The 25,797-nt window shown below is 59.8% G+C and overlaps 5 protein-coding genes across 6 annotated transcripts; 2 read left to right on the plus strand and 3 right to left on the minus strand.

The window, feature by feature from the left end:
• Nucleotides 1–785: 785 nt before the first annotated feature.
• RPL27 (ribosomal protein L27) lies at nucleotides 786–3,038 on the minus strand. Its single transcript, XM_075775149.1, has 5 exons — nucleotides 2,925–3,038; nucleotides 2,719–2,801; nucleotides 2,360–2,529; nucleotides 1,624–1,734; nucleotides 786–876 (listed from the first exon to the last, which is right to left on the minus strand). Exons 2-5 carry the CDS (start codon nucleotides 2,797–2,799, stop codon nucleotides 828–830), a joined length of 411 nt encoding a protein of 136 aa, XP_075631264.1. The 5' UTR covers nucleotides 2,800–2,801; nucleotides 2,925–3,038; the 3' UTR covers nucleotides 786–827.
• A 763-nt stretch (nucleotides 3,039–3,801) lies between these two features.
• On the minus strand, nucleotides 3,802–8,596 carry RUNDC1 (RUN domain containing 1). The gene is made up of 5 exons (XM_075774914.1): nucleotides 8,189–8,596; nucleotides 7,260–7,418; nucleotides 6,781–6,979; nucleotides 6,412–6,519; nucleotides 3,802–5,391 (listed from the first exon to the last, which is right to left on the minus strand). Exons 1-5 carry the CDS (start codon nucleotides 8,522–8,524, stop codon nucleotides 4,526–4,528), a joined length of 1,668 nt encoding a protein of 555 aa, XP_075631029.1. The 5' UTR covers nucleotides 8,525–8,596; the 3' UTR covers nucleotides 3,802–4,525.
• Nucleotides 8,597–8,616: 20 nt separating this feature from the next.
• PTGES3L (prostaglandin E synthase 3 like) lies at nucleotides 8,617–11,082 on the plus strand. The gene is made up of 7 exons (XM_075774917.1): nucleotides 8,617–8,911; nucleotides 9,232–9,345; nucleotides 9,485–9,551; nucleotides 9,878–9,976; nucleotides 10,386–10,475; nucleotides 10,583–10,637; nucleotides 10,857–11,082. Exons 1-7 carry the CDS (start codon nucleotides 8,904–8,906, stop codon nucleotides 10,985–10,987), a joined length of 564 nt encoding a protein of 187 aa, XP_075631032.1. The 5' UTR covers nucleotides 8,617–8,903; the 3' UTR covers nucleotides 10,988–11,082.
• A 116-nt stretch (nucleotides 11,083–11,198) lies between these two features.
• On the plus strand, nucleotides 11,199–15,970 carry AARSD1 (alanyl-tRNA synthetase domain containing 1). Of its 2 annotated transcripts, XM_075774916.1 has the most exons (12): nucleotides 11,199–11,339; nucleotides 11,429–11,551; nucleotides 11,623–11,782; nucleotides 12,324–12,381; nucleotides 12,745–12,901; nucleotides 12,995–13,111; nucleotides 13,715–13,845; nucleotides 14,011–14,077; nucleotides 14,272–14,363; nucleotides 14,831–14,885; nucleotides 15,482–15,576; nucleotides 15,748–15,970. In XM_075774916.1, exons 1-12 carry the CDS (start codon nucleotides 11,301–11,303, stop codon nucleotides 15,881–15,883), a joined length of 1,230 nt encoding a protein of 409 aa, XP_075631031.1. In that variant the 5' UTR covers nucleotides 11,199–11,300; the 3' UTR covers nucleotides 15,884–15,970. The 2 variants fall into 2 exon arrangements, with proteins under 2 accessions (XP_075631031.1, XP_075631030.1); XM_075774915.1 differs by lacking the exon at nucleotides 11,429–11,551 and having other exon boundaries at nucleotides 11,296–11,339.
• A 3,592-nt stretch (nucleotides 15,971–19,562) lies between these two features.
• G6PC1 (glucose-6-phosphatase catalytic subunit 1) lies at nucleotides 19,563–24,029 on the minus strand. Its single transcript, XM_075775129.1, has 5 exons — nucleotides 23,751–24,029; nucleotides 22,555–22,664; nucleotides 21,641–21,749; nucleotides 21,286–21,401; nucleotides 19,563–20,756 (listed from the first exon to the last, which is right to left on the minus strand). The coding sequence occupies exons 1-5, from the start codon at nucleotides 23,978–23,980 to the stop codon at nucleotides 20,245–20,247; spliced, it is 1,077 nt and encodes a 358-aa protein (XP_075631244.1). The 5' UTR covers nucleotides 23,981–24,029; the 3' UTR covers nucleotides 19,563–20,244.
• Nucleotides 24,030–25,797: the final 1,768 nt, after the last annotated feature.

A 25,797-nucleotide genomic window follows, 5' to 3' on the forward strand; every position in this document is an offset into this window, starting at 1 on the left:
CGCCCCGAGCGCAGCAGCCGGCGGCCCCGGGGCGGCGACAGGAGCCCGGGCCCGGGCAACCCCGGCCGAGACAGCCCACGGGCAGCGCTGACCCGAAAACCGGAGCTTTCCACTCATTCCCTGCTGCCGCCTGCCCCCCCACACCACGTCCGCCCATACCCTCTCTCCCCCGTGGAACTCACTTTGCCAAAGCATCCCCCATCCTGGCCGGTAAACCGCCGTAACGGCCCTTCCCCTCCTGCCCTGCATGCCCACCTTTGACGGGACACCCTAAACCTTGATGGGACGCCCTAAACCTTGATGGGACGCCCTCAGCCACCCGCTGCCCCCCAGGCAGATGGAAGGCTGTCACTTGCACAACAAAAGGAAGTTTGCGAAGGTAACCAAAAATTTAACGCCCGCAGGTAAGTCACTGCACAAGCCGCCCCATGCATCGCTGTTTCTCAGGCAAAGAACAGACAAGACGCAGACACCTTGAACTACCCACTCGTCTCCCCTCTCCCACCCCCGTTCTCACAGGGATTACCACAATTTTGGGAATGAGACATTTCCATCGGGCAGGAAGGGGAACGAGCAGCCTCTGCCCCGCGGGAGGTGCCCAAGGACTATCCCCCAGGGATGGCACGTTCACCCACCATTCAGGCCCCACGATGCTCCACAGACGCTCGGCAGCTCGCCTGCACTGCGATGGCTTTCCCAGCTCTGCACGGAGCAGGAATCTCCACACCACAGAGATAAAGACCTCACAGCGCTTGTTTTTTTTTTTTTAACACAACAAAACAAAATGGGTTTTAATAAATGTTTATTGATGTGATCTTGTTACACCTTTAGAATCGCAGCTTCTGGAAGAACCACTTATTCTTGCCCGTCTTGTATCTGAAAAAGAAGGAACACAAAGGTGAGAGAATGCTCCATGCCAGCGGGCGACAGCAGGACCCGCACCCGAGCTGTCCGTGTCAGCTTCCAGATTCTGTCGTGAAGGACATCCACACCACAGCAGTTTCCACTCCAAGAGACAAGAGCAGCGCGCAGCAGTCCCACACGACACCTCACGTGGAAGGCAGCCACCAGGAGATGCCCCCAAACAACCTCCCACCACAGGCAAAGCGATTTAAAACAGCCAGCACCCCAGGCTGCCCGCGAGACGCCCTGCGCCCCGCTGAGGCCGCGCAGCTCCTTCCGCTGAAGGAGGTTCTGAAGAGAAGACTGAAAAGAAGGACTGTTAACCCAGAACGCTCCTGGCAAAGCGTCAGCGCTACCCTGTCCCACTAAGCCCCGTGACAGACAGCGGGTGAACGGGCAGCGCGATGCCAAGAGATCGTCATCTGGCACCAGAAGGCCCTGCTTGTGCCGGCACGACGCTGCGGCATCGTCACAAACGTCAGCCCGAGTCTACGGCTGTCGGCAAACTGTTCCGCACCTCAACCCGCCTGCTCCCTCAACAGACAGTTATGTAAACGCGCACAGAAGATGAGGAGGAACGCACTCAACCAAAAACATATTCAAGGAAGTTGGGGCAGAAGTGTCCAACCTGGGACTCATCCAGGCTGCGGCACAACCGCGCCAAGCCCTCGCTCCGGGGACGCGTGCCAACACCTCTGAAGAGACGAGCTCCCAACTCACCTTTCCTCAAATTTCACCTTGGCTTCACGTCTTGCTTTGCGTTTTAGAGCGGGGTCCCTGAAAACGTCCTTATTGACCACTGTTTTGTCCAGCGGAATGTCGACAGAATACCTGGGCAAGAGAGCAGCGAGGTTGGGAAACGGTCACGGGACCTGGCACAGGGGTGAAAACACAGCGGGCAGCCCAAACCGGTCAGAGGCACGTAGTAGTGCCAGGTGAAGGGACTACAGCTCTTCGAGCCTTCTCAGTTCAGGAAAGCGCCAAACCACTACAGCCTCCAAAGACGTTAAATTCAGCCTATAAAGGAAACAGCTACACGCTTCACAAGAGACAAGCAGCTCTATCCAGCGCGGTGTGTTTGGCAGCCTGCACCAGCGGGAGCTCCAAGGGGACGGGAAGAAACGTCACTGGGCCACAACAGCTCTGCCAGCTCCCCAGACCCTCCGCTGACACCCCATGATCAAGAGAAAAGCGAGTACGGCTGAAACAAGAGCCAGCCGCCTTATTTCAGAAGTTCACCAATACTTCCCCTCACCTTCACACCCCTCCCCAGTCCCTGTTTCTGCACAGCACGTGCCCCACGTTCGTTCAGCCCCGTAATTAAGAACCTTGGTGACTCCCAGCGCTCACTAGAGAACACAGGAGAACCAGGACCACTGGAAGAAGATGAGACTTGACTGGCCCCGCCAGCAGCAGGCTTCAGCCCCGCTGGTGACACCCCGGTAGCCACACTCACCGGGTGGGCATCAGGTGGTTGTAGTTGTAAACTTTCACGAAGGACTTGATCTTGGACCTCTTCGCGATCTTCTTCTTGCCCATGGCGGCAGTCACCTTCCGCGGGTAGCGGTCGATGCCCGCCACCAAGGCGTGGCTGTACGGCCGGTCGGAGGTGCCATCGTCGATGTTCTGAAACACACCGACCGCAGCCGGCGATGGCACCGCGGAGCGCCAGCCGCCGCCAAACCCCATCGCGAACCCCCTTCGCACGGACGCCTCCAGAATAGCAGCAACGCCCGGGAGCAAGCGGCCAGGGCCGTCCGCGGGCCAGCAGCGAAGGCAGCCCCGCCAGAGCGGCCCCGCCGGCCCCGCACTCACCTTCACGATGACGGCCTTGCGCCCCGAGTAGCGGCCGGCCAGCACCAGCACCACCTTCCCCGGCTTCATAAACTTGCCCATCTCTGCGGAGACAGGACGCGGCAGTCACAGCCGGGCTCACAGCCGGGCCCACCGGCGGCCCCGGCCCGCCGCTCCCGCGGATGGCGGCGGATCCCACCGGATCCCGCTGCCGGCCCCGCACTCACCGAGACTCCCGCTGCGATGGCGGCCAGACCGGAAAAGGAAGCGGCTGCCGCGCTCCCGACCTTTCACCTCGTGTCACTTGCGTCACCTCCGCTTCGTCCTCCTGGAACAGGTCGCGCATGCGCAGGGGAAACGCCACGGTTGCCGGGCAACAGGCGGCGGGGCCGGGTGTCCGCCCCCTCCACCCCGGCGGGCCCCGATCCCGGACATCCCCCCCCCCCCCGATCCCGGACATCCCCCCCCCACACACACACCCCGATCCCGGACATCCCCCCCACACACACACCCCGATCCCGGACATCCCCCCCCCCCACACCCATCCCGATCCCAGACATTCCCCCCCCCCCCCCCCCCCCCCCCCCCGATCCCGGACATCTCCCACACACACACCCCGATCCCGGCCACTCTCCCCCTCCCCTCGATCCTGGACATCACCCTCCCCGATTCCAGCCACCCCCAGATCCCGGCCTCCCCCCGATCCCAGCCATTCTCCTCCCCCCCACCCACCATCCCAGACATGCTCCCCCCCCCCCGACATCCCCCTCCCCCATTCCAGCCACCCCTGATCCTGGCCATCCCCACCCCCGACCCCAGCTGCCCCCTGATCCCAGCCATCCCCCCTCCCCAATCCCAGCTGCCCCCCCCATTCCCACTGCGGCCCCAGAGCCCCCCCCCACGGGCACAGGGAGCATCTCCCGAGGGGTGCCACAGCACGGCCCCCCGCACGTCACACCCGGCACAGAGCAGTCCCCATTCCAGCAGGAATTTAAACTCCAACTGTAAATATAACAACTGCCGTGAGCCAGTGCACCCGCAGCACAAAGGCTAGTAACGAACACAAATTAACACACGGTCGCTGGACATGGGTTACCCCACACGTACACCTGCTAAAGCGATTTAATGGGTCCCCTATAAAGCACCAGGCTGCTGGCGCGCTGACCATTGCACAAAAGCTTCAAAAAAGGAGCTGTGGATCGCCGGACGAAGCCGTCAGTGCTGGCCCCTCGCCCGGCAGCACTAAAACCGTGGCCGCCCCTGCAGAGCACCGAGCTGCCGGCACCGCGCAGCTGCCCGCACCCACGGCGCACCAGATCCGCCCCGTTTCTCAAACATCCACACTGCGGAGAGCAAGTCACTCGCCGCCCAGCGACGCCGAGGCAGCCAAACACTGGCCAGCCTGCCTCGCTCTTCCCGTGAGAGGCATCGCCTCGACCACAAAGTTCAAGGAATAACCCCACGGATGCTGAGCTGCAGTTCCAAGGGGCTTCCCCCGCCTGCAGGCTCCCTGGCCAGGCCTCTCCCAGGCTCGGGGCAGCCGGCCTCGCGCACTGAACGCTCGCTGGCATCCGCTCCCCAGCGAAGCGGTTTCGCTCTTCAGAGCTGCATAAAACGGGCAGGGCGAGGTGCTGTACAGTGCGTGACCTCCAGCAGTTTTGCAGTGGCAGCCTTGTAAAACAAAGATTTCCAGCATCAAGACACCGTAACGTTTCCCTAAAAGCAGATACCAATTTTAAAGAGCCAAACTTGGTCTTAAAAAAGCCAGGCTTCTTGAGCCCAACAGCTGCCTACTTGTTGAAAATGGATGATCCACAATAAAAATACATCAAAAAGCATCCTTGATGTTTTTCAGCTGCCGGACAGCCAGGTCAACTGGGAGGTTGAATTTCAAGTTGCTCAGGCGACTGAGAACGTTGAGTGCGCTCTCAAAGCCTGTGTTTGCCATGTAGCTCCATGGCTGGTAGTGGGATTGTACCAGAGCTCCAGATTTGCAGATAAGATTTACCCAGGAGACCAGACGCTGCTCATTTAGTGCCATACACACCAGAGCTTTCAGTTCAGAGTCTGCGCTGCGCTTGAAGGGGTCGTGCTCCGTGAGGACAGTGTGAATCGCTGTCAGCAGGCTCTGTTTGGGGGTAACGGCCACTCCTCCTGTCACAGGCAAGGCAAAGGACTGGGAGAGCTTGCGAGCCGGGGATTCCACGAAGGCTTGTCCGTTCTTAGTGTTGTAATACTTCACAAAGAGTTCCCAGGGGTGCATGGTCTGCGGGGATGAGGTGAACGCAGGAATCAAGCACGCGATGGGTGCCAATACCAGACTCATTCCTTGAGATGAGGCGTAGAGCCCGTGAGCCATCAGGTCTCGCAAAGCAATGGTCAACTCCTTCCGCACAGCTAGAGTCAGCTCATCTCTGCCGCCTAAGGGAATGTCCTGCAGACTGGAGGAACTGATAACGTGGTCTTCCTGCTGGTGTTTCATAGCTAGCTGCCTCACCCGCTCCACCGACAACTCCAGTTTCTTAATTAAGGGGGAATAGTCCTTGTTGGCTTGGTCCTTCTGCCAGAGGGTGCGAGGAATCTGACCAGTAGCACAACCAAACTGACTGACAGCAAATATCTGTAGCACAGCAAGCATGCGACGCATGAGGTGCAGGCCCGTTTCTCGCATCTTCCTGGCGTCTTCTGGGTTCACTGATCAGGTTAGAAAAGAGAAAAAAGTGCTCTCATTAAGGAATCAGAGCTCTGCTCTTTCACACACACAAAGGGAGCACAAATGCCTGCTCCTCCTCTGTCACGGATCCTCCTCGGGAGCTTTCGTCACTAGGACTGATGCTACTTTTTCTAGTTTCAAAGCACTGAAGCCAACCAGAAAAGCAAACATTTGCAGGGCCTGTTCACGACAATCAGGTCATCTTACAGAGAAGAAATCCTACAACGGTTTTCCTATCAGAAGCATCAACCAAAGACAAGATAGCGCAGAAAGATCATTCTTTAGACATGATAATATTAGGATTAGGCAATTAGATACCAAAACTTTTGCTGAAGGAGATCACTGCCTACTTTGAAGGAGCATCTTGTCTCAGCAGGTTAACATATGCTGCTTGCTCCTCATGCCATCATTAAATTCAATTTGCAAGAGCAGCCACACTGGGTAAGACCCAAAGTCCATCCAGGCCAGTATCCTATCTCTGACTAGCAGCAGATGCCTCAGATTACAAAAGGTAAAGGTATTATAGTATTTCCTCTAGTACACCGTTCTAGTTCCAATAAATTCATTTTGTAAGTAGAAAAGTCTCAAATTATAAAGAACACTGGATCCATCCATCTCACTGTATCTGCTCACAGAGCTAAGAACTCAAAGAGCATTCATTACAGTGCAGCCCAACAGTGTGTACAAGACCACGCTGCTTGGTCTGTCTGCATTTTGCACTAAGTATCAGAAGTCCCTTCTATCCCTGAACTCTGCTGAGGGCCAATCCCACCCTCTGCGCCACCAATTCAGGTTCTGCGACTACTCTACTGATCCCGTGGGGGAAGTGTTAAAGAACTGGACACAGGCCTTCTGTCAGCGTGAGTAGGAAAGAATAGAAACCACGTGCCAGGAAAAAGACCAAGCAGCCCAGCGTGACCGGACGCTGGTTCATGCCTGCCGAACCTCAGAGGAGTGACGGCAGGAGCAGTGCTGGAAGCTCCAAGCCGAAGGGTGCCCACCTCTATTTCCAGAAGGCCGTGCATTTGGTTTGTAGGAGCCACCACCGTCTTTTCTGCCTGCGCATTCACAGTGTCCATCTTCCACCTTACCAGAACTTCCAACTTCATCTAGAACAAGAATTTCACACTATTATTTCACACTTGTGAATTTAAGCTGCGCATCCCAAGTATCACCTTCAATATTCCTTAGACCTCTCTGCACCCTTTTTGTCAGTCTCATTTTCCCCACCATCAGTTCAGAGAGATCTCTGCTTCCTCGTGACCCAGACACCCTTCCTGCATCCTCTGACAGCTGTGACCTCCCTCATCATAACTGTGTCAGGGAATTACAAAGCAATTCAATCTGCTCATCTAAAACTCAACACTGACCCTGAATGAAGTTGATGAACATTTCCAGGTCCCGTATCTGCGTCTTCAGTTGTTCCACCAGCTGCTCCTTCACCCTGGCTGGATTCACAATCTGTGCTATGGCAGCATCCACGCGCTGTCGCAATTCCTCTGGAGAGAGCGTTGCAATATCTTCACTCAAGTCCATGTCCAGCTTCTTTATCAACTCATTTATAATCATCTGCAAAACATGAGTGAGCAGCATCATCTCACCGTGTGGCACTGCTGTCCATGAGCTTCAAAATACTCCTTTACCCGTTCATTACCTTGGAAACAGGCCACTTTTGCTGCACACAGAAAATTGCAAGAAAAGACACGGGACAGGTATACACATGCAGATGAACTACTGATACTCTATTACAGCTGACGGCGAGAAATAAGGACTGACGAACTCCTACAGCCTGTAAGAGGCTCACAAATGCTAAGAAGAAGTACAGGCAGAAGGACTTTGTGAGCCTTACCCGTTGTCTTTCCATAACCACAGACTGCGGCAGAGAATCATAGCTACCCTCCTGGTAAGCAAATGTCTCCAGGTCATCCAGCTGTGTCTTGAGCTGCAGGATCAGCTCCCTCTGCTTCTCCTTCTGGACCTCAATTTGTTCCTGCTTCTCTCGCTCACTCTAAAAAAAAAGTTATCAGTAAATAAAATTGAATATTTATTTACCATCATAGTCATAGCCCCAGAGCATAGGATCGTGGTATGCGGAGTGTTTCCTTCAGCTCGTGCATTTAACTAGTGAACACCACATGCCGGTCTGAGCAGAAGATGTGTCTGTTCATCACGGAGAGGTACCTGCCGCACCGCCTCATCTGACAAAGGAAGAGCCTCTCCAGAGCTCCTGCCCGCGAGGCCCATCTCAGGAGGCCGGCACCCAGGAAGCACCGTAGCCAGCAGCCACATAACACGTACGTATCAAAGAACCTCTGAGTCACCGCCGTATCTCGGAGCGGGGCAGTTACGCACAAGGCAGGGCTTTAACGCACGGCCCCGCGAGCTGCCTCCAGTTCATCACGGCCCCGCGCGCTCCTCGACCGAGCTTCGCGTACAGCCGCCGGCACGCTCTCTCCCCGGCACCGGCCGTGACCTAGAGCGGAGCGTGCGGGGCCTGAGCTGGCCGCAACGGCCGCCCCTCGCCTCGGCCACCGAGCTCCCCTCGGCACATCCCGCGGCGAACAGGACCCCGGCCGCCGCTAACGGGCTGCGGCCAGCTCAGACACACGTACCGACCCCGGGGCGCAGGGCACGGAGCGCCGTGCGACGTCCTTATCCGAAAGGAGACGGCGTTCTCCTTACCTCGCCCCCAGCCATCGCTCTGCCGGCAGCGGGGCCTCACGACACGGCCCGCACCCCCCCCCGCCAGGCCCGGCGCGGCCCGGCCCCCGCACTCACCGGGGCATCGCCGAGGCCGTGGGGCAGCGGCGCGGGGCAGCCGCGGAACGCGAAGTCCTCCAGGTCGCGGAGCAGACGCTGCTGCTCGGCCGGCCCGGCCCGGGCCACCTGCCGCAGCCGGAACTGCACCTGGGCGAAGTGCGAGGCCAGCGCCAGCAGCGCACCGTGCAGGCGGCGCCGCTCGGCCCGCAGCCGCGGCACCGACTGCGGCGACCCGCCCGCCGCCGCCGCCTCCTCCTCCTCCTCGTCCTCCTCCTCCTCCGCCGTCGCCGCCGACACGGCACCCACCGGCGCCCAGCGCTCCCCCGGGCCCAGCGGGCCGCCCTCCGCCTCCATGACCGACGCTACCGGCGCCGCCAAACCGCCGCCATCTTGCCGCCGCGCCGCGGGGCCTGGCGGTGGCGGGCGGGGCCTGGCGGCGGCGGGGCGGGACCTGCGTGGCGTCAGCGCCCCCGGGCGGCCCGGCGGGACGGCTGCGGCGGGGCCGGGGGTCCCGAAGGTCCCGAAGGTCCCGAAGGTCCCGGGGCGTGTGGCCCGGCGCGAGGCCCGCCCACCGCGGGCGGCGCTGGGCCGGCGACTGTGCCACCAGGTGGCCGCACCACGCCCGGCCCGGCCCGGCCCGGCCAGCCCCCCCCCGCTCCCGGCCCCCGCTCCCGGCCCCCGCCGACAGCCGCGCCCCCGGCCCGAAATAGCGCGGGGCGGGACTGGCACCGCCATGGCGAGGTGAGCGCGATCGGACGGGACGGGACGGGACGGGACGGGCAGCGCACGGCACCCCCGCGCGGCGCCCGGGGCCTGAGGCACCCCCGGGGCAGGACCCTCCGGCCCGGGGCGCGGGGGAACGGCCGGGGGAGAGCGAGGGCAGCCCGGCCTGCCGGGCCCCGCGCCCACCTCACGCTCGCTGCCAGCCCCGGAGCTCGGCCCAGGCAGGGTGCACGCTTGGGGCACGCACCTTGCCCCGGTCCCCACCCCGTGCCTCCCGTGGACCCCGCGGAGCACCGGTGGGCACCGTGGCGATACCCGCCGGTCTGCTCTTTCCCAAGGCAACCCGCAAAGACGCTGTGGTACGACCGCCCGCAGTACGTCTACCTGGAGTTCTGCGTGGAGGACAGCACGGATGTCAAGGTCGTCATTGAGGACCAACGGCTGGTGTTCAGGTGAGCTGCCGCTGCCCTGCCGACCGGGGACGCAGCCCTGAACTGGGGGCGGTTCAGAGGACGGGGAGGACTCTGTACGAGCTGGGCACGCTGTGGCCTCAGCCCTCTCCTAAGCCAGGCTGTTACGGTGTTTTGGCAGTTGCAAAAATGCAGACGGCGTGGAGTTCTACAATGAGATCAACCTGTACGCCAGGGTCAACTCCAAGGTGAGGCTTCCCCCCCAGCAAACTGTTCTTCGTCAGCTTGCATCAGGCCCAGAGTTAAATCCAACCCGTGCAGTCTTGAGCAACGCTGCTTAGCGTTGAATCCTGCCCGTTTCCCAAGAGCCTGAGTGGGGTGAGCAGGAGCCTGGGAGCCCTGACCCTGGGTCTGGCACTCGCAGTGCTGCGTTGGGCCAGAAACAAGTCATCCCCGCGGTTCTGTGTGTCCCACAGCCTGCACATGGCTGAGCTTTAATCCTGTGCGTGTCTGCAGTGGATTACAGAGAGGAGTCCGGCAGACACTGAGACGAGGCACCCCAATCTCTTGGCAGGACTCACGGGAGAAGCGCTCCGACCGCTCCATCACATGTTTTATGAGGAAGTGGAAGGAGAAAGTGGCCTGGCCCCGCATCACCAAGGAGAACATCAAGGTGCGTGTGGCGCCCGGCAGCCAGGACCAGCCTCGGTGCGTGTGCTGTCCCCATGCAGCACCTCGTGGCTCCCCGGGAACAGCCTGCCCCCGGGGTGCACACCAAGGGCCCCATGCGGGCACCCCAACACAGAGCTCCCAAAACACCCAACCTCACGGTCACCGCCAGTCCACAGACCTCTGCCCTCCATGAAGGATGCGGCCGCCCTTTTCCCTCAACGCAGGCAGGGTCAGGACCAGCATCCACAGGCGAAGGGACGCGCTCCCCTTCCCCAGCCCGCCCAGTCCCCTCGCCCGTGCAGGAGCAGCCCGCGCTCGCCGCACAGAGCAATCGCCGGGCTGTGAGTACGGGGCTGCCGGGTCCCCTCCGTGCTGCTCCCTCCCTCACGGGATGTTCCCTCTGCCCACAGCCCGCCTGGCTCTCCGTGGACTTTGACAACTGGCGAGACTGGGAAGGGGACGAGGAAGTGGAGAGGGCCATGGTGGAGCAGTATGCAGAGGTGAGCCGGGCCGTGGGCCTCAGGGTCCCGGGGCACGTGTGGGTGGGTGCTCAGGATGGGGGGAGCCGGGCGTTCGGAGTTCCCACAGCCGTTTGTTTCTCATCCAGCTCCTGGAGAAGGTGACGGACAAAGGGCCCCCCCCCGGCCATGGACGACCTGGACGTAAGTACTGCTGCCCCCAGACGCCACTACACGCTGCGGCTGCCCCCGCCGAGCCTCGGGGCTCGCTCCAGGCGGCCGGTAGCAGCTCCAGCCGCTCCCCTCGGGCAGCCCGTCCCGGAGCCGGCCGGGGACACACTCCCCAGGGGCCGCCTGGCCGGTGCCGGTCGCTGCGGTCGGGGGATGGCCCCTTCCGTGGCACCTCGTTCCTCCCTCCCGCAGGACGATCTCTGAAGCCCCGGTTCCCGGGGACGCCGCGGCCGCAGGAGGCCTCCCGGTGCGCCGGCAGCACGCCCCGACGAGGGGCAGGGTTCTCCGAGGAAGCGGAGCCGTCCCGGCCGGCTCCCCGCTGAGCGCAGCGGACCCCGACCCAGGGCGGCGGGAGCCGTCCGGTCTCCCCGTGCCGGTTACCCGCGCGGGGCACGTGGCAATAAACGTGAGCAGCCGCCGCCTCCTCCTGTCCGCTCGCGCCGCCGCCACCGGGGAAACCGTTCTCTCGCCGCCGCCGGGCGCGCGCCCCGCGCGTCACCTCGCAGGCCCCGCCCACCTGCGGCTCGCCGGGCGCGACCGCGAGTCCCGTGTCCCTCCGCGGCCGCCGTCGCCGCCGCCAGCCCCCACGCCCCGTGTCCCGCCTCAGTCGCCGCCGCCGCCGCCGCCGCCGCCGCCATGGTGTTCCAGTGCCAGCGGGACAGCTGGGCCCGGCAGGTAGCGGCGGGGCAGGCGGGGACGCGGTGCGGTGCGGCGCTGGGGAGTGCGCGGGCCGGCCCCTCACGGCGCCGCCGTCTCCGTTGCAGTTCGCCACCAGGGTGGTGTCGTGCCGGGCGGCGGAGCTGCGGCCCGAGGGCGGCGGGGAGCCGGTGCGTGGGTTCCAGGTGGTGCTGGAGGACACCATCCTCTTCCCCGAGGGCGGCGGGCAGGTACGGGCCGGGCCGGGCGGGGGGGCCGGGAGCGGGGCCGGGCCGGCGGCACTGACGCCCCGTATCCGCAGCCAGACGATCGCGGCCTTATCGGTGATGTGCCGGTGCTGCGCGTGACCCGGCGAGGCCCCGAGGCCGTTCACTTCGTGCAGGCGGCGCTGGAGCCGGGCGCCGAGGTGCTGCTGTCGCTGGACTGGGAGCGTCGTTTCGACCACATGCAGCAGCATTCAGGTTCCGTGTCCCGGCCCGACCGAGGGCCGCCCGGTAACGCCTCGCTGCCGGGCCGGGTAGCAGTGCGGTGGGCCCCGGGGGCTGCCTCGTCCGGCTCCACCCGGGGCCCCGGGCTGGGGTGGGCGGTCAGTGCCCAGCTTGTGTCCCCCCCCCCGCCGCCCCGGTCAGGGCAGGGGGCTGCCCGACAGCTCTGCACGCACGGTCCGTCCCCGGGGCCGCTGGGGAAGGCAGGCGTCTCCCCTGGGTGATCTCCCGGGCCGGTACACAAACCCTCCGCAAACGGGTTTGGAAGGAAAAGTTCAGCCTGCCCCGAAGTCTTCATTGTGCGCCGCAGAGCTCTCGGGGTCCCAAGGTCCACGAGGCGATGGCTGTCTCTTCTGTTTGCTCCTAAGCAGCGGCATGAGCCCCACAGCGCCGAGCACATGCCCCGGGCGTTTCCAAATGTCACAGGGAACATCAGCAGAAAAAATACAGTCTGACTGAAAATCTCTTTTCCTGTGTCCAGCGGCACTCAAAGCTGTTGCTTGCACGTCTCTTCCAGGACAGCATCTCATCACTGCCATCGCAGAACAGATGTTTGGGTTCAAGACGACCTCATGGTGAGCAGGGAAGAGGCTTCTTTGACCCCAGTCTTGCCTTGTTTGGCGTGTGCCACCGTGCTGGGCCACAGGGAGCTGAACATTGATAAATTAAAAGCAATTTGCCCTTGGCCATTGCACTCGAGCTCAGAGGGTCTGGGAGAGGTGGCTGAACTGGAGAGAAGCTGTGCAAAGTACTTGCTCTGTCTTGTCCTCCTCCAAGTGTTTGGTACGCCTCTGGTGCTCCGTAAATAACGGGGAGAGGAGGGAAGTACGTTTTGTTTCGGTCACCGCGTACCCAGCAGTGGGGTGGCACTTAGTGCTGCACAGAGGAACCTTCCAGCTGGTCTTAGCTACAGCAGCAGATGTTCTCCATCGGTGCAGGGAGCTGGGCCGTCAGCGAAGTGTCATTGAGCTGGACACCCCCTCCATGACAGCAGAGCAAGTAGAGGCCCTGGAGAGGAGCGTGAATGAGAAAATCCGGGAGAGGGTCCCCGTGATGGTGAGGGAACTGGCCGCAGATGACCCTGAAATTGAAACAGTGAGTGGCGGGCAGAGAACCGATGATATCTTTGGGACCAAATTAACTGCGGCACGGATGTCACCTTGCTTGCCGTTGTCCTCCTTTTGCTAGGTGAGAAGCCGCGGTTTGCCAGATGACCACGCGGGGCCAGTGCGAGTGGTTGACATCGAAGGCATAGACTCCAACATGTGCTGTGGGACTCACGTCTCCAACCTGAGTGACTTGCAGGTGGGGGGGCTGCAGCTGAGCTGCCTTTGGGACCCTCGCTGCACACATTCAGACCGAGCACAGCAGAAGTCCCCAAGATCCAGGTCTGCTGGAAATTGTCCCGATGGGAAACGGGGCAGTGGAAGCCCCGTGCTGGGTGAGCCCCGATGGGCCGCGCACAGGCCGGCAGCCTCTGTCCAGTCTGTCAGGCTCCTTTCTTTGTAACAGAACGCAGCTCTCATCCGTAGCGATGATATTTTCTGAACTGCCGACACCTCTGCGGAGAGCACGTGGTATATTGCCAGTTTGGCGATGCGTTCCTGGGTTGCTAGCCTTTTGTTCCCTCTGCTCAAAGCTCTGATGTTTCTGAGTGTTTCTCATGAATGAGAAATCCTCTGTGCAGCGAGGTGGAGATAAAATTCTAGAGCTGCCTGTAAATCTTTCTGTCTTTTCAGACTTTTTTTTTTTTTTTATATGTTGACCTTATGGCCGATTTTAATCCGTTTATTTTCACTGGCAGAGAGCCAACATTCACAACAAGGCATAGTCTAGTAGGAACTGATCACTTATGTGAGTATAAGCAAAGTACTGTTCTGTTCTGACCGGGGTGATTTTCTTTTTAAGGTTATTAAACTCCTTGGCACGGAAAAAGGGAAAAAGAACAAAATCAACTTGGTTTTCCTGGCAGGAAACAGAGTGCTGAAGTCAGTCGAACAAAGTCACAGTACTGAGAAGGCTCTAACCTCACTGCTCAAGTAATACCCTTTCCACTTTGATTATTTAATCTTTACTATTCCTTCTGACATAAGCCTCAGGGTACATCTACGCAATGCTTTTTTGATGTTATCTGGTTTTGCTCCTTTAAGGAATCCTTTCTTTGTGTGTCAGAGCAGTGATCCAAATTCTCCCTGTTCTTTCAGAAATGGACCAGGTGAGCACGTAGAGGCTGTGAAGAGACTGCAGAGTTCTGTGAAACTCCTCCAGAAGGTACGAGGAGGGCTGAGAAAAGCAGATTGCGGCTGCTTCCTGTAGACCTGAGCTTTAGTCGTGATAACTGGGAATTGAATCGTAGACATCGGGTTTTGCGGGTATTAGGAAAACTGCTCCCGTCTCTGGGAACGCAACTTGGTGTTCACACCGTCTTCTCCATCTGCAGTACAGTTTATTTGCTTTTCTTTCAGAATAACTTGAACCTTCTTAGAGACATTGCTGTTTTGATAGCCCGGGATTTCAAGAGCAAACCTGTTCAAAGCCAGCTGTTTGTGTTACACAGGTATGGGGGAGTCAGGGAAAAGGGTGAAATGGTATCTCACACGTTTTGTGGCAGTTGCATCTCTCTGACACCTATGCAGGCTTGTTTCTCAAGGTGAATAGAATATTAAACTGCCTCAGCCTGCGGGCTGGTTCTGTAATTAAAGGAATATGTTAGTCACTGAATTCTTCCAGTTTTATAGCCAAGAAATAACTGTGTCTATCTGATTTCTCTCTGCCCTTGATATTTTCAAATAAAACTGAGGAGCTTTATTTGTTAAAGATAAACACTTAAACAATTCCTGATATGTCTACAGGAATGCACAATGAGGATTTAGATACATAGAAAAAAACCTGATCTCTATCCTAACAGCAAGAGGCCAAAACCCCAGGCCTGATCAGGCCTTTGGTTTCTGATTGATATTTTGGACTCTAAAGGGGATTTTTTTGCTTCTTTCTGAAGTGGTTTTTTTTTCCCCATCCATACAGGAAAGAGGGTGACTCTGAATTTATGAATATCATCGCTAATGAGATTGGGACAGAGGTGAGTCACTGATGAAGACTAACCACTGGCTTTTTCATTCAAACTGTAGGACAGGCAGAGCCAAGCTTCTGTTTGTACAAGTTACAGGTCTGTTTCCTTTCAAAAGTTACATGAGGTTGTTGTCCCCAGCAGCCTCAGTCCGCAGGGGAATCCTCAACAGTCAGGAACTACAACAGTGAGAATTCAGAGCACTCTGGAAAAGCCTGACCCCGAAGAGCTGTACAGAACCTCATTGGCTGTTTGAGAATAGAATTAGAATTAGAAGTAGAAGTAGAAGTAGAATTAGAATAGAATAGAATTAGACTATTTCAGTTGGAAGGGACCTACAACAATCATCTAGTCCTACTGCCAACCATATCCTTTTAACTTAGGTTACCCCAGTACCCATTCTGTCCCCCACAACATATGATTAAGCATGAAAGGTTCAAAAGCCCCCCTCCCTTTTACTTTCTTCAAATTGAGTCTCTGTCTTGGTAACACACACCAACTTCTGAATGGTTTGTGTGCTGGGATGGGTCCTGTGGCTCGTGTCTCTGTCCTCTTCCCGGACAAGGAGGGCTCTTACTCTGGAGCAAGATCCATCGCTCTGTCCACAGGAAACCCTGCTGTTCCTGACTGTGGGAGATGAAAAAGAAGCAGGACTCTTTCTTCTAGCTGGACCTGTTGAAGCAGTTGAGAATTTAGGTCCCAGGTAACATGTTCTATGGTTTCTTTAAAATTAGTAAGAATTCTAATGTTGCAGACTAAGCAGCTGAGCAGTGTAATTAGGGCACGGATCCTTGTTTGCTCTCGAGCAGGTTGGGCCAGGGCACTCTCTTCTCTGCAACTGAGAGGCCTCCAGCCTGTCCTGTTGTTACTGCAGGGTGGCAGAGCTGCTGGGAGGCAAAGGAGCTGGGAAGCGAGGCCGCTTCCAGGGCAAGGCAACCAAGATGAGTCGGCGAGGAGAAGTGCAAGCCCTGCTCCAGGAATTCATCACCCACGGAAGCCCCGAAGCCTAAGAAAGAATTCTCAAAGTGGGGCTGTCTTCCCTGCTTTGCATAAGCTCCACCAACTTCTCTCCCAGAGAATAAAGACATAAAACCAAAGCTGGTGTGCATCTGCTCTGTGCGAGCCGACTCGGGGAAGGGACCTGCCATCCACGCTTTGCTGCAAGGCTTCTTTCGTTTCCCCAGACAAATGGTACGCATTCTTAAGTGATTAACAGTAGTCATTATTTAACCATTCTGTAGGCTTCCTAAAACCCAGAGGGGGCCCTCCCGTTTCAGTACGTCCATGGCTTTTTACTTTGTACCAGTTGCTGAGGAGTAATTGCTTTGTGAGCGGATTTATTTCTAATAAGCTGAATGCATTTAAAAAAATCAGAACGCTGGTAAGAAGCAGAGGGTTTGAGTATGATATTTACCAAGTACAGAGAAAATCAGTCAAGCTTTTGCTGCTGAAATATTGTAAGGAGAAGAAGGAATGAAACGTGGCAGGAATTGGAGGGGTGCTCAGATCAGTGAGTCCCCCCCAAAAGACCAAACTAAGCTGGTCACCAGTTACGGCTGCCTGAGCTAGAACTGGGAGGCGAGAAAACCGATGCTGTTGTCAAGCCTGTGAGCAAGGAAAGGAGGGGGCACCAGAGGACAAGCGTCCGTGAGCCCTTTTTAAAAAAAAAAAAATGAACTGACTTTTTTTTTCCTGGCTACTCACAAATCTGCCGATGCTGGAGCGTGAAGGGGTTTGAGGTCGTGGCACTGCCGGGGCCCCTCACTGCTGGCCGACACGCAGGGCTGCCGACGGACGCGGCCGTTCCCTCAGGCAGCAGTCGCTATTGACCCGCCGGATGGGAGCAGCTGTCGGGTAACGCCGGCTTCATTGCCGCAGTCCCACAGCTCCACCGCGGTAGCGACAAGTTCATTATTGCAAAAGGGAATTTCATCCCTTTGTAGGTGGCCTGGCAGAACCGTGTACGTGAGAATTCAGTGCGGATACAAGCAGCCACCTAAGTGCTTTGTTTCACAAGCAGGCAGAAAACCGTATTAAAGCCATTTGTTTGAGCTGCACCCTGGGCATTTCTCGTAGGCATGTGCCTGAACATTTCTTTCACTTCTGTTGCCACAAGCTCGAGTTTTCATTACCGTTCTCTTCTCCCAAGCAGCAGCCTTTCCTCTGCCTCTGCAACAGTATCTTATGTTTGGCTCTTTTACGTGGTAAGAAATAATAGCTCTACAAAAAAGCACATTACTCTGACCAAGACCAGCGAGGTTGTACTGGCACATTGGGTCTTGGCATACAGCTGACTCATGTCGCTTTCTGCGTTAGCCTGTAAAACGTGGCATTGCCTGCAGCTCCTGAGCGTTCTCCTTCGGAACAGCAGCTGTTCATGTAGTTCCCTAAGTAGAGACTGCAGCTTTCTGTGCGCGGGTACGGCGGCGCCCGGCCGTGCAGGTAGTGCCTTGTCCTCGCTGCTGGGAAGGCAGCGTCCTGGTCCACCACAGCATCTTTGCTGTGGGGTAAGTGGTAGAGGAAATGAAGCCTGAGGTGTCCTCTGGCAGGGCAGCCCTTGAAGAACAAGGTCAAGGTCAAGGTCACCCCCACTCTCACCTCCCACCCCTCTGGAGTTCCCAGCCTCCTCTCGAGCTCCCATCACAAGACCAGTTCTGGCGTTCAGGAGTCGCCAGCAGCCAAACTCATTTCCCGGTGAGTGTCATCAGTGACCCTCAGCGAAAGGAAGCTCTTCCCCACCTGACACCTCGGCCTGGAGAGCGGCAAGCCTTCCTTAGCCTTGATGGAGCACAGCGAAGGACAGAGCCCTGAATCAGCCGGGGCAGAGAGCAGCTGGAAGGGAGAGCGGGTACCCCACGGCAGGAAACCGTTCACCTTTGTGTCCCTTTCCCTTGTTGGGGTGCAGTTGTTACCGGTCCAGTGTGAACATCGGGAGTTTCTCCATCCAATGCAGATGTAAAGTCCCTTGGGATCAGGTGGAGCTACTCCCCAGTGTTTCCTCAGCTGGCCTTTTCTGCCAGCTCCTGGGGCTGTTGCAATCTCAGCTGCAGAAACTAAAGGGCGCTGTGGAGCCACGGCGTGAAAATGCACAAGTAATTTCGTCATTTTTTCACCTTGCTAGAAATGGCCTCACAGGTTTGGTCCAGATATTGGTAACAGAGAAACAGAAGAAAAGGAACCTCTGTCCTAAGGAGGTTTATCTACCTCGGACACAGAGGATGGCAGCAGCCCCGGCACAGAGGTCTCCGCACGCGGCTGGTGCCGGTGCCGTTTGACCGAGAGCCCTTGGCCAGCTTGGAGCCGTTGGGGAGCAGCGGCAGCAGCGGCCACAGGTCATGGCTGCGCCAACCATCAGCGTCTGCTGGGGCTCCGCTGCGGGGGGGGAACCAGCGGCCCTTGTTGCCCCGCACGCGATGGCTCCCAGAGAGGGAACGGCCACCTCCGTGGGGTCTGGCTGCTCCGTCCCCATCCTTCCCGGTCGGGATAACTGCTGCACCAAGCCTGCCCGCTGCCCGGCTGGAGGAAACTGTACGCGTGCGTGCTGATCTAGGTACGCAGCTGAATTAGGTCCACAGCTGAGCTCCGTACCGAACGAGATTTACGGCAAACTTTGCTGTGGAAAGGCATTTTAGCGTGGGTGGGTTTTAGTGTGGGGTTCTGCTGACGTGCGGGTCAGTCAGAAGGAAGGTGCCTGATGGCTCTCGGTGTTTCGGCGGTGGAAGGGCTCCCATCAGAGGGATGGGAAAGGCTGCAAAGCCCGCACGTGGCAAAGGCTCGTCCGAGCCGCAGCAAGATAACGGGCGTTACCACGGCTCTGCAGGACACCATGTCCCAAAGGCACGGCAAGATCTGGGCAGGGGAGATGGCACCTCTCAGGTGCACCAGAGCAGAGGACACTGCTGATGCGTACGGCTGGGTATGGGGTAAATGCTGCAGGAAATGGTGTTTTGGGGGAGGCACTGCGCACACAGTCTGGCAGGAAGAAAGTATCTGTACCTTCATATCTATTTTAAACTATCATCTCAGGCTGAGAGAGGATGTTTACTAAGTTAATTGGCAGGCTGTACAGCCTGTACGGCTTTGAAGTCAGCAGGGAAAACCCGCAGCCGGCTTCTGCTAAGGAGCACGGCGCCGAGGCAGGAGGGCCGGGACATGTCTGCCGGGAGGGCAGAGCCGGCAGCAGCGAAGCAGCTTGACCCCACGTTGCCGCAGCCGCTCCCTGCACCCCGGGCAGACCTGGCGTTCGGGCAGTGGTGTCCAGAGGACGAGCCAGCGCTGACCGCCGGGTCTGACCCTGCAACACAGCCCCACAGCCTGGGGGGCTCAGTGCAGCCCCAGCTGGTCCCAAAGCCAAGCTTGTTTCCCTAAGCAGCGAGGTGATGTGAGTGTGTCCCTGTTCCTGGCACAAGGCACGCCCAGAAACCCTGGATAAACGGTGCAAAAAGCAGTTCATCCCCCCGCCGCTGCGCTGGCCGCATCCGACTGCACCCGAGGGTGAAAGGCGACGGGGCCGGGGGAGCCTGGTGCTGCCTTTCCTGGGGGTTGGACCGTGTGGGTGATGGTGGGAGCAGTGCTCCAGGAGAGACCTCTGCCTCCAAGACCACCAGCAGCCCCCGCTGCGGTCCCTGCGCCCGGGAGCTGATCCCCCATCCTGCCTCACCGGCCAGCGAGATGTCTGAACTCACCAGCTAAACACATCTTCAGCTTTAATTAAATACCTCTTGTTTACAGACACACCCATATGTATATGTGTATATAGATACGCATCATGTATGTATATACACATACGGATACGTGTACCCCATGCTGCTTCACGCAGCAGTGAATACTGAACACCTCAGGGCTGGGGGGGGCTCCCGCAAGCTGGTGCTTTATCTCCAGATCACGGTGTCTGCCCATTCCTGTAACAGCTGCCTCAGCAGCAGACCCCGAGCACCCATGGGTGAGCACCCTGCTCCCGGTGGTGCCGTTCCCCAGCCCTGCAGCGTGGAGGCGGCGCGTCCCCGTGAGCTGCAGGGGAGCGCAGGGTCTTCCCCTCGCTGCCGTCGGGTTCTGGGCTGGTGACCCCCACCCGTGGGTGCGGGAAGGGCAGCACGAGAGCCCTGGGCGCGTGGGGCTCGCTGGGCCATCAGCTGGCTGCAGACAGCCTGAGCCTACGGCGCAACTGGCAATGTGGGTCCGTGCTGCGGGAGCCATCCAGCAGTGCCGCCAGCCCAGCCTTCGCAGTCCGCTCCCGATGCGGAGTCAGTCTGTGCAGATTTAGTGGGGAGCAAACACTGGCTGGGGGGGCACCCGTGGTCCGGTGACCGCCCCCGAGCCCAGAGCCAGGGCAGCCGCCTGCCTGGGCGCACCGTTACCTGCGGGGACGCCCCTAGACAGCCTTCTTGTCCTGCGTGGCCAGGAGCTGGGAGACGCAGTAGGGGATGAGGCCGACGGTGGCCAGCGGCACGGCCGTGCTCTTGCAGAAGGAGAGGACGTAGAAGAGCAGCTGCATGTGGGAGGGCGGCTTGAAGGCGTCAAAGAGGTGTAGGACGAGGAGGGAGGCGGCAATGCAGCCCAGGCGGAAAGGCAGCTGTTGGCCCTGCTTCCCCCGGCAGCTCTCCAGGTACATGTGGGAGTTGAGGGCCAGCCCCAGCCCGAAGAGGATGCCCAGGTTACGGAGGAGGCTGGCAAAGGGGGTGGTGTCGATGTGGACCCACTCGGGGTGGGCGCACCACCTCTGTGCCTTCTCCAGCGTCCAGAGCAGGTCCACGCCGAGGGCCCGCAGCAGCAGGTAGAAGCCCAGGGCAAAGCTGAAGAGGAAGAAGGTGACGCCCAGGTACCGGCGGAGGCTGGCGTGGTAGATGCAGTGGACGTGCTGGAAGGTCTTGGCCACAGCCATCCCTGCCGGTAACAAAGCGGGAGAGGAGGCGCTGCCGATCAGTGAGCAGTCGCCTGCCTCAGGGCGGTGGAGCCGAGCGGATTCTGCAGCCCTGGCTGCTCCGGCGGGGAATACGTGCCGGGGGCTACCCAGGTGCTCCCACGCGGTGCTGACTGCCCCAACGGCCACCACTGCACCCCGTTGCTCACAGAGGGTCGATTCTGCTCCCTCGCCCAGTGATGACCCTTTTGCACCCCGAGCCTGTCCTGCCCGTGCCTTTGGGCCATGTTCACTGTCCCTCAGAGGGACTGAGGCAGCCCTGCCTGCCCCACTGGGACTCATGCCTCAGACGGGACAGGGACACCGGCACGTCCCGGAGGGCATCCTGCCCGTGACAACGAGGGCAGTAAGTGCAGAGCCACAGACGCAGCTTTGCATCACGACCCCGTCACGCGTCCATCGGGCCGTGCGCCCTTCCTGGCCAGCGCTGTGGGTACTGCGGTCCAGCACGGCGGTGCTGCGGGGAAGGAGACGGGGATCCGATGCACTCACCTGAGATGACCCCCGCGATGACCTGATGCGGGAAGTGGGCGGCAATGAAGACTCGGGACAGGCAGACGCAGACCTGAACTGTCCAGAACCCCGTCCAAAGCACCATCCACAGTATCCTGCAAGGGGCAGGTGGCCACGTCGGTGCCAGGGCCGGCTCACGCTGCCAGGGGCACCGCTGTTGCGTACCCCAAGCGGTGCGTGGCCGCCTGCCGACCCCGTCCTCATGCTCACCCCACCTGGGGTGCCACAGCCCGTCTGTCTGCACACAGCCTTGCACCTTGCTGGGCTCGGCTGCACACCCATCAGCTCTGGAGCAGCCTCTGCCCAGCACGGGTGGTTTTGGTGCACAGCTTACCAGTATTTCAGTGTCCTCGACTGCTTCTTCCCCATGGCAGGGGAGAGGAGGGCCGTCACCATGACGTAGTACACGCCTGCTGCGCCCATGGCATGGCCGGAGGGGCTCCCTGGGTGAGAAAAGATCCCCAGGTCAGACCCCCACTTTGTGCCCAGGGGGGTTCCAGGCAGCAGCCCAGGCCCCGGGGGCTGCGGCAGCGGGTGGCACGGCACCCTGCACTGGCGGACGCGGTGCCACCTCTGTGGCAAGTGCCCAGCAAGGGACATTGGAGCAGGGGACAGCAGAGCAGGGGCAGCGTGGGAGCATGGCTCCGGCTCAGCGGCCCATCTGCCCGGCAAGACTAGGCAGAGGGCACTGACCGTCCCCGACAGCTCACGCTGAGCACGCCTGCAGCCCTTCCCCAGCTCCCGTGGAACGCCATGGGCGAAGGACACGCAGAGCTGCTCCAGAACCAGGCGAACCCCTTCCCCACGAAGTGCTTGCCCACATTTGGGGCGGGAGGGCAGAGCACGACTCCGGCACAGGCCAAGGCTGCGGCTGAGGACGGGCGGGGGTTTGTGCTGAACTGCCACGTCTGCGCTGAGGGTCAAGGTCTGCTCTGAGCAGGGGCTGCCCTGCCTCCACCCGCTGCAGGCACAGCTGGCGGCCCCGGGAGCGCGGCAGGGGCTGACGATGCAGCTCGGCGATAACGGCCCTCTCTCAAGAGCTAACTAGGGGTGTGTGCCGCCGGCGGGCTGCCAGCCGCAGCCATGCCAGCACCCCGCTTCCTGCAGGGACCGAGACCCAGAGTGGGGAGTTGCATCTGCAGGTGCCCCTGGGCAAGTGCCCGCTGCCCCTGCCAGGGCTGGGGGACCCTACAGGGGCTGGGGGACCCTGCCGGGGCTTGGGGACCCTACGGGGGCAGGGGACCCTACCGGGGCCGGTCTCACAGGTGAGCGGGAACTGCTGGATCTCTGGGGCGGAGGTGTTGCCATAATAGTCCGTCTCATGGACCCACCAGTACGGTCTCTCCCCAAAGAGGATCCTGAAAAGAAAGGAGAACAGGGGCTGTAGGACTCCTGGGCACGGCCACAGTTTCAGCTCTGGCCTGGGAACTAGAAGAGGCAAAGGACCCAAGAGTGGTCCAGGGCATCCCGACAGACGCAGCATCCAGCCGGTCACTCGGTCCCAACAGCCGACACTGCCTGTGTCCCCATCCCCGGCCCCTGAAGGGGAAGAGCAAGAACTTCCTGGCAGCAAGTCAACGCGCTAAGAAAAGGAGCGATGTCTGCCGTCTCCAAGTCTTTTTCGGGTCAAGAGCAACTGTCTCATGGTGGCATCAGAGGCAGAGGCCGCTCGTCCCTGTCACACGTGCAGGCAGCATGGGCATCCCAGGGGACTTGAGCTGCAGGGCAGGCGCAGAGCTGAGCAGCCAGCACACCCCCTGACCACACTGCCGGGGACATGGGGCACAGCCCCCAAACCTTGGGATGCTGAAACGCAGCCGTGGGGATGGCACTGCACTGGTCCACCACCCCTGCAGCCGCTGGTACCACAGCCCACCGCCCATGGGGACGGCACCCACGGCTACCGGCTGGCACCGAACCCTGCCGGGCCGCGATGCCGGGGTGGATCAGCGCCATGGTACAACTGATGCTGTGAACGAGGCCACCCCATGCCTGGAGCAGTGGCCGGGTCCCTCGTCCGTGATGCCAGTGTTACCCGCCATGGAAAGGAAGGGGATATCAGCGTCCTGCAGCTTATCCATGGGAAACACCTAAAAGGTTGGGGCAGCACCAAGCCCTTATCCCTCGTGTCAGAGCCATGCCAGGCCACCCTGCGGACCCCCTTTGGCGAGGGGCTCTGTGCAGCCCCCGTGCAGAACCGCAGCCCCGTCTGATGGCAAAGGGGTCTGTTCGTGGGAGACTCGCTCTCTCTGCCTGGCTTCTGGGATGGGGGGAGAGCCTTTGCTGCACGGCTTGGGAAGGAGCAATCGTTACCACTGCCAAGCTGAGGGACGAACTCTGGTCTTTTTTTTACACCGGTGTCAAGACTGAGAGTGCACATCTGGCCCGCGTTAGTCCAGCTGTGCCAACATGCCCGGAGGGAGCCATGGCACGGCGCCACTCACCACTTGAAGACGAGGTTGAGCCAGTCGCCGATCACGGCCACCCAGATGAGCCTGACGCCCACCGACTCGTTGGCGTGGAACCAGATAGGGAAGAGGACAAAGAAAGCGTTCCTGAGGTCGGCAGCGAAGGAGATGAAGAGAAACCAGTCCTGGGAACCCTGGAAGTGGTCCTGCAGCCAGCGTGTCGCCTGGATGCCCACATCGTGCAGGAGGTTCATGTTGGCCTCCATCTCCACTGCAGCCGCGGCCCCTCGGTGTGGCTCAGGCTGTTCCGCGCTCTGCCGTGCCGCCGGGGTTTTATACTCTGCGGGCTCTTGTTTGCCGCGGCAGGTCGCTTGTCCCAGCACTGATCTTTGGACCCAAAACCACTTTTGCCAAAGGTGCATCACCGGGGGGTTGTTACAAACATGTTTGGAACAACTTACGTAAAAGGGAAAAACAGGCTTCGAGGGCGCGTGGAACCATGAGGAGCGTGGGGTGCTCCTGGCCCAGCACCTTAACCCTTCCCCACACCATCCCCTCCCTGCAGAGCGCAGGCAGCTGCCTCACTCGGGGGGGATCCTGCAGCCCCTGCTCCTCCTGTCACCCAGTACCACAGCTCAGCTGCTCCTTCCGAGCTGCTCCGTTATCAGGGAGGAGAGCCAAGCGCCCGCACCCTGCGTGAACAGCACCGCACAGCCCCGGGCTGTGACGGTTCTCCCATCCCTCTGCCATCCATCACCCCAAGCACCACCGGAGCGTCGCAGGGATGCCCAGGAGCGTGGAACTGGGTCATGCACGGTGTGGGGGGCATGCTGCCCACCACCCCCACGTCTGCTGAAACCTCCAGCTGATGAAAAAAACACCTTGCTGCCATGGCCTTCGGCAGGCTGATTTAACCAGGGCTCTGCATAATGGGAAAGTTTCCAAGCTGTTTCTGGAGCTCCCCGCAGCCTCAGACAGGGAGCCTTGGGGAGCTCCTGGCTGCCAGCGATGTTTTTTTTCTGATCTCTGGTGTGGGGTTAAAGGACCTTTGCAAATGAGGTCCCCTGGGAGGGAAGGCATTCCTCCCAGCACTGCTCCCCTGGGTTAACCCCCTCCTGCACAAAACTGCCCCGTCAGACCCCGGCTGCGGGGACGGAGCCGAACACATCACTCGTCCCACCGGTGCCAGGTCCCTGCCCGTGGCCTTTCCTCGCCTCGGCCACGCTGTGCTGTCACCGGCAGCAGTGCCGGCACTGCAGCTTTATTGTCCTGTTCCTCCCTGGGAGGTAACGGTGAATGAGTAACGTGGAGAGCTATTTCCAGGAGCCTGAGGACACTGGGTCAGCCTGGCAGGACAAACCTCCTTCCCCAGCTCCGACCAGCCATCACGGCTGCTGGTGCACAGCCATACAGCCCTGCGGCAGCGGCGCGGGGTGTCCGGCCAGAACCCACCGCAGCAAAACAGGCAGCTGCCCTTGCGTGGGGGAACAGGCAACGAGGTGTTAATGATTAGCAGCCAGTGAAAATGCATCACTTATCTCCCTCCTCGAGAAAGTTCAGGTCAAGATCCTTGAACCGCTACCCCCGTGCTGTTTGCCACGGCGCAGAGCAGGCAGAGGTCGTGTCCAGCGCCGAGTCCTGCCTGCAAACAGCCGGCTCTGCGCAGCAGGGGCCACGGGCAGCATCCTGCCCCTTGTCTGCACGTAGGCCGGGGAGCCACGGAGGTCTAGAAGGCAAAACCACAGCAAACCTTCCTCCCTGGAATATAGGCACAGACTGCTCTTGGAGCTGCCGGGCAGAGGAGGAGGGATTGTATTTGCAAACGCCTGTGCTCTGAGGGTTGTTGGGTGATTAGAGATCTGCCTCCATCCGCCTCGCATTTCACAGTGCAGGGCTGGGGCTGCCGGGGCAGATCTGCAGATCTGATGAGCCACAGCAGGGTCTGTGGGCAGCCTGCCCTCCACCCCCAGGAGCTGCCCCACGGGCAGCGGCAGCCGGGATCCCTCCCGGCACCCTCGCTTCACACCTGGGCTGACGCTCCAGAGCAAGGGGAAGCGTGGGCACAGCCAAAGCCTGACCCTGC

This window comes from Balearica regulorum, chromosome 24 (assembly GCF_011004875.1).
Source record: "Balearica regulorum gibbericeps isolate bBalReg1 chromosome 24, bBalReg1.pri, whole genome shotgun sequence".
Taxonomy (NCBI): Eukaryota; Metazoa; Chordata; class Aves; order Gruiformes; family Gruidae; genus Balearica; species Balearica regulorum.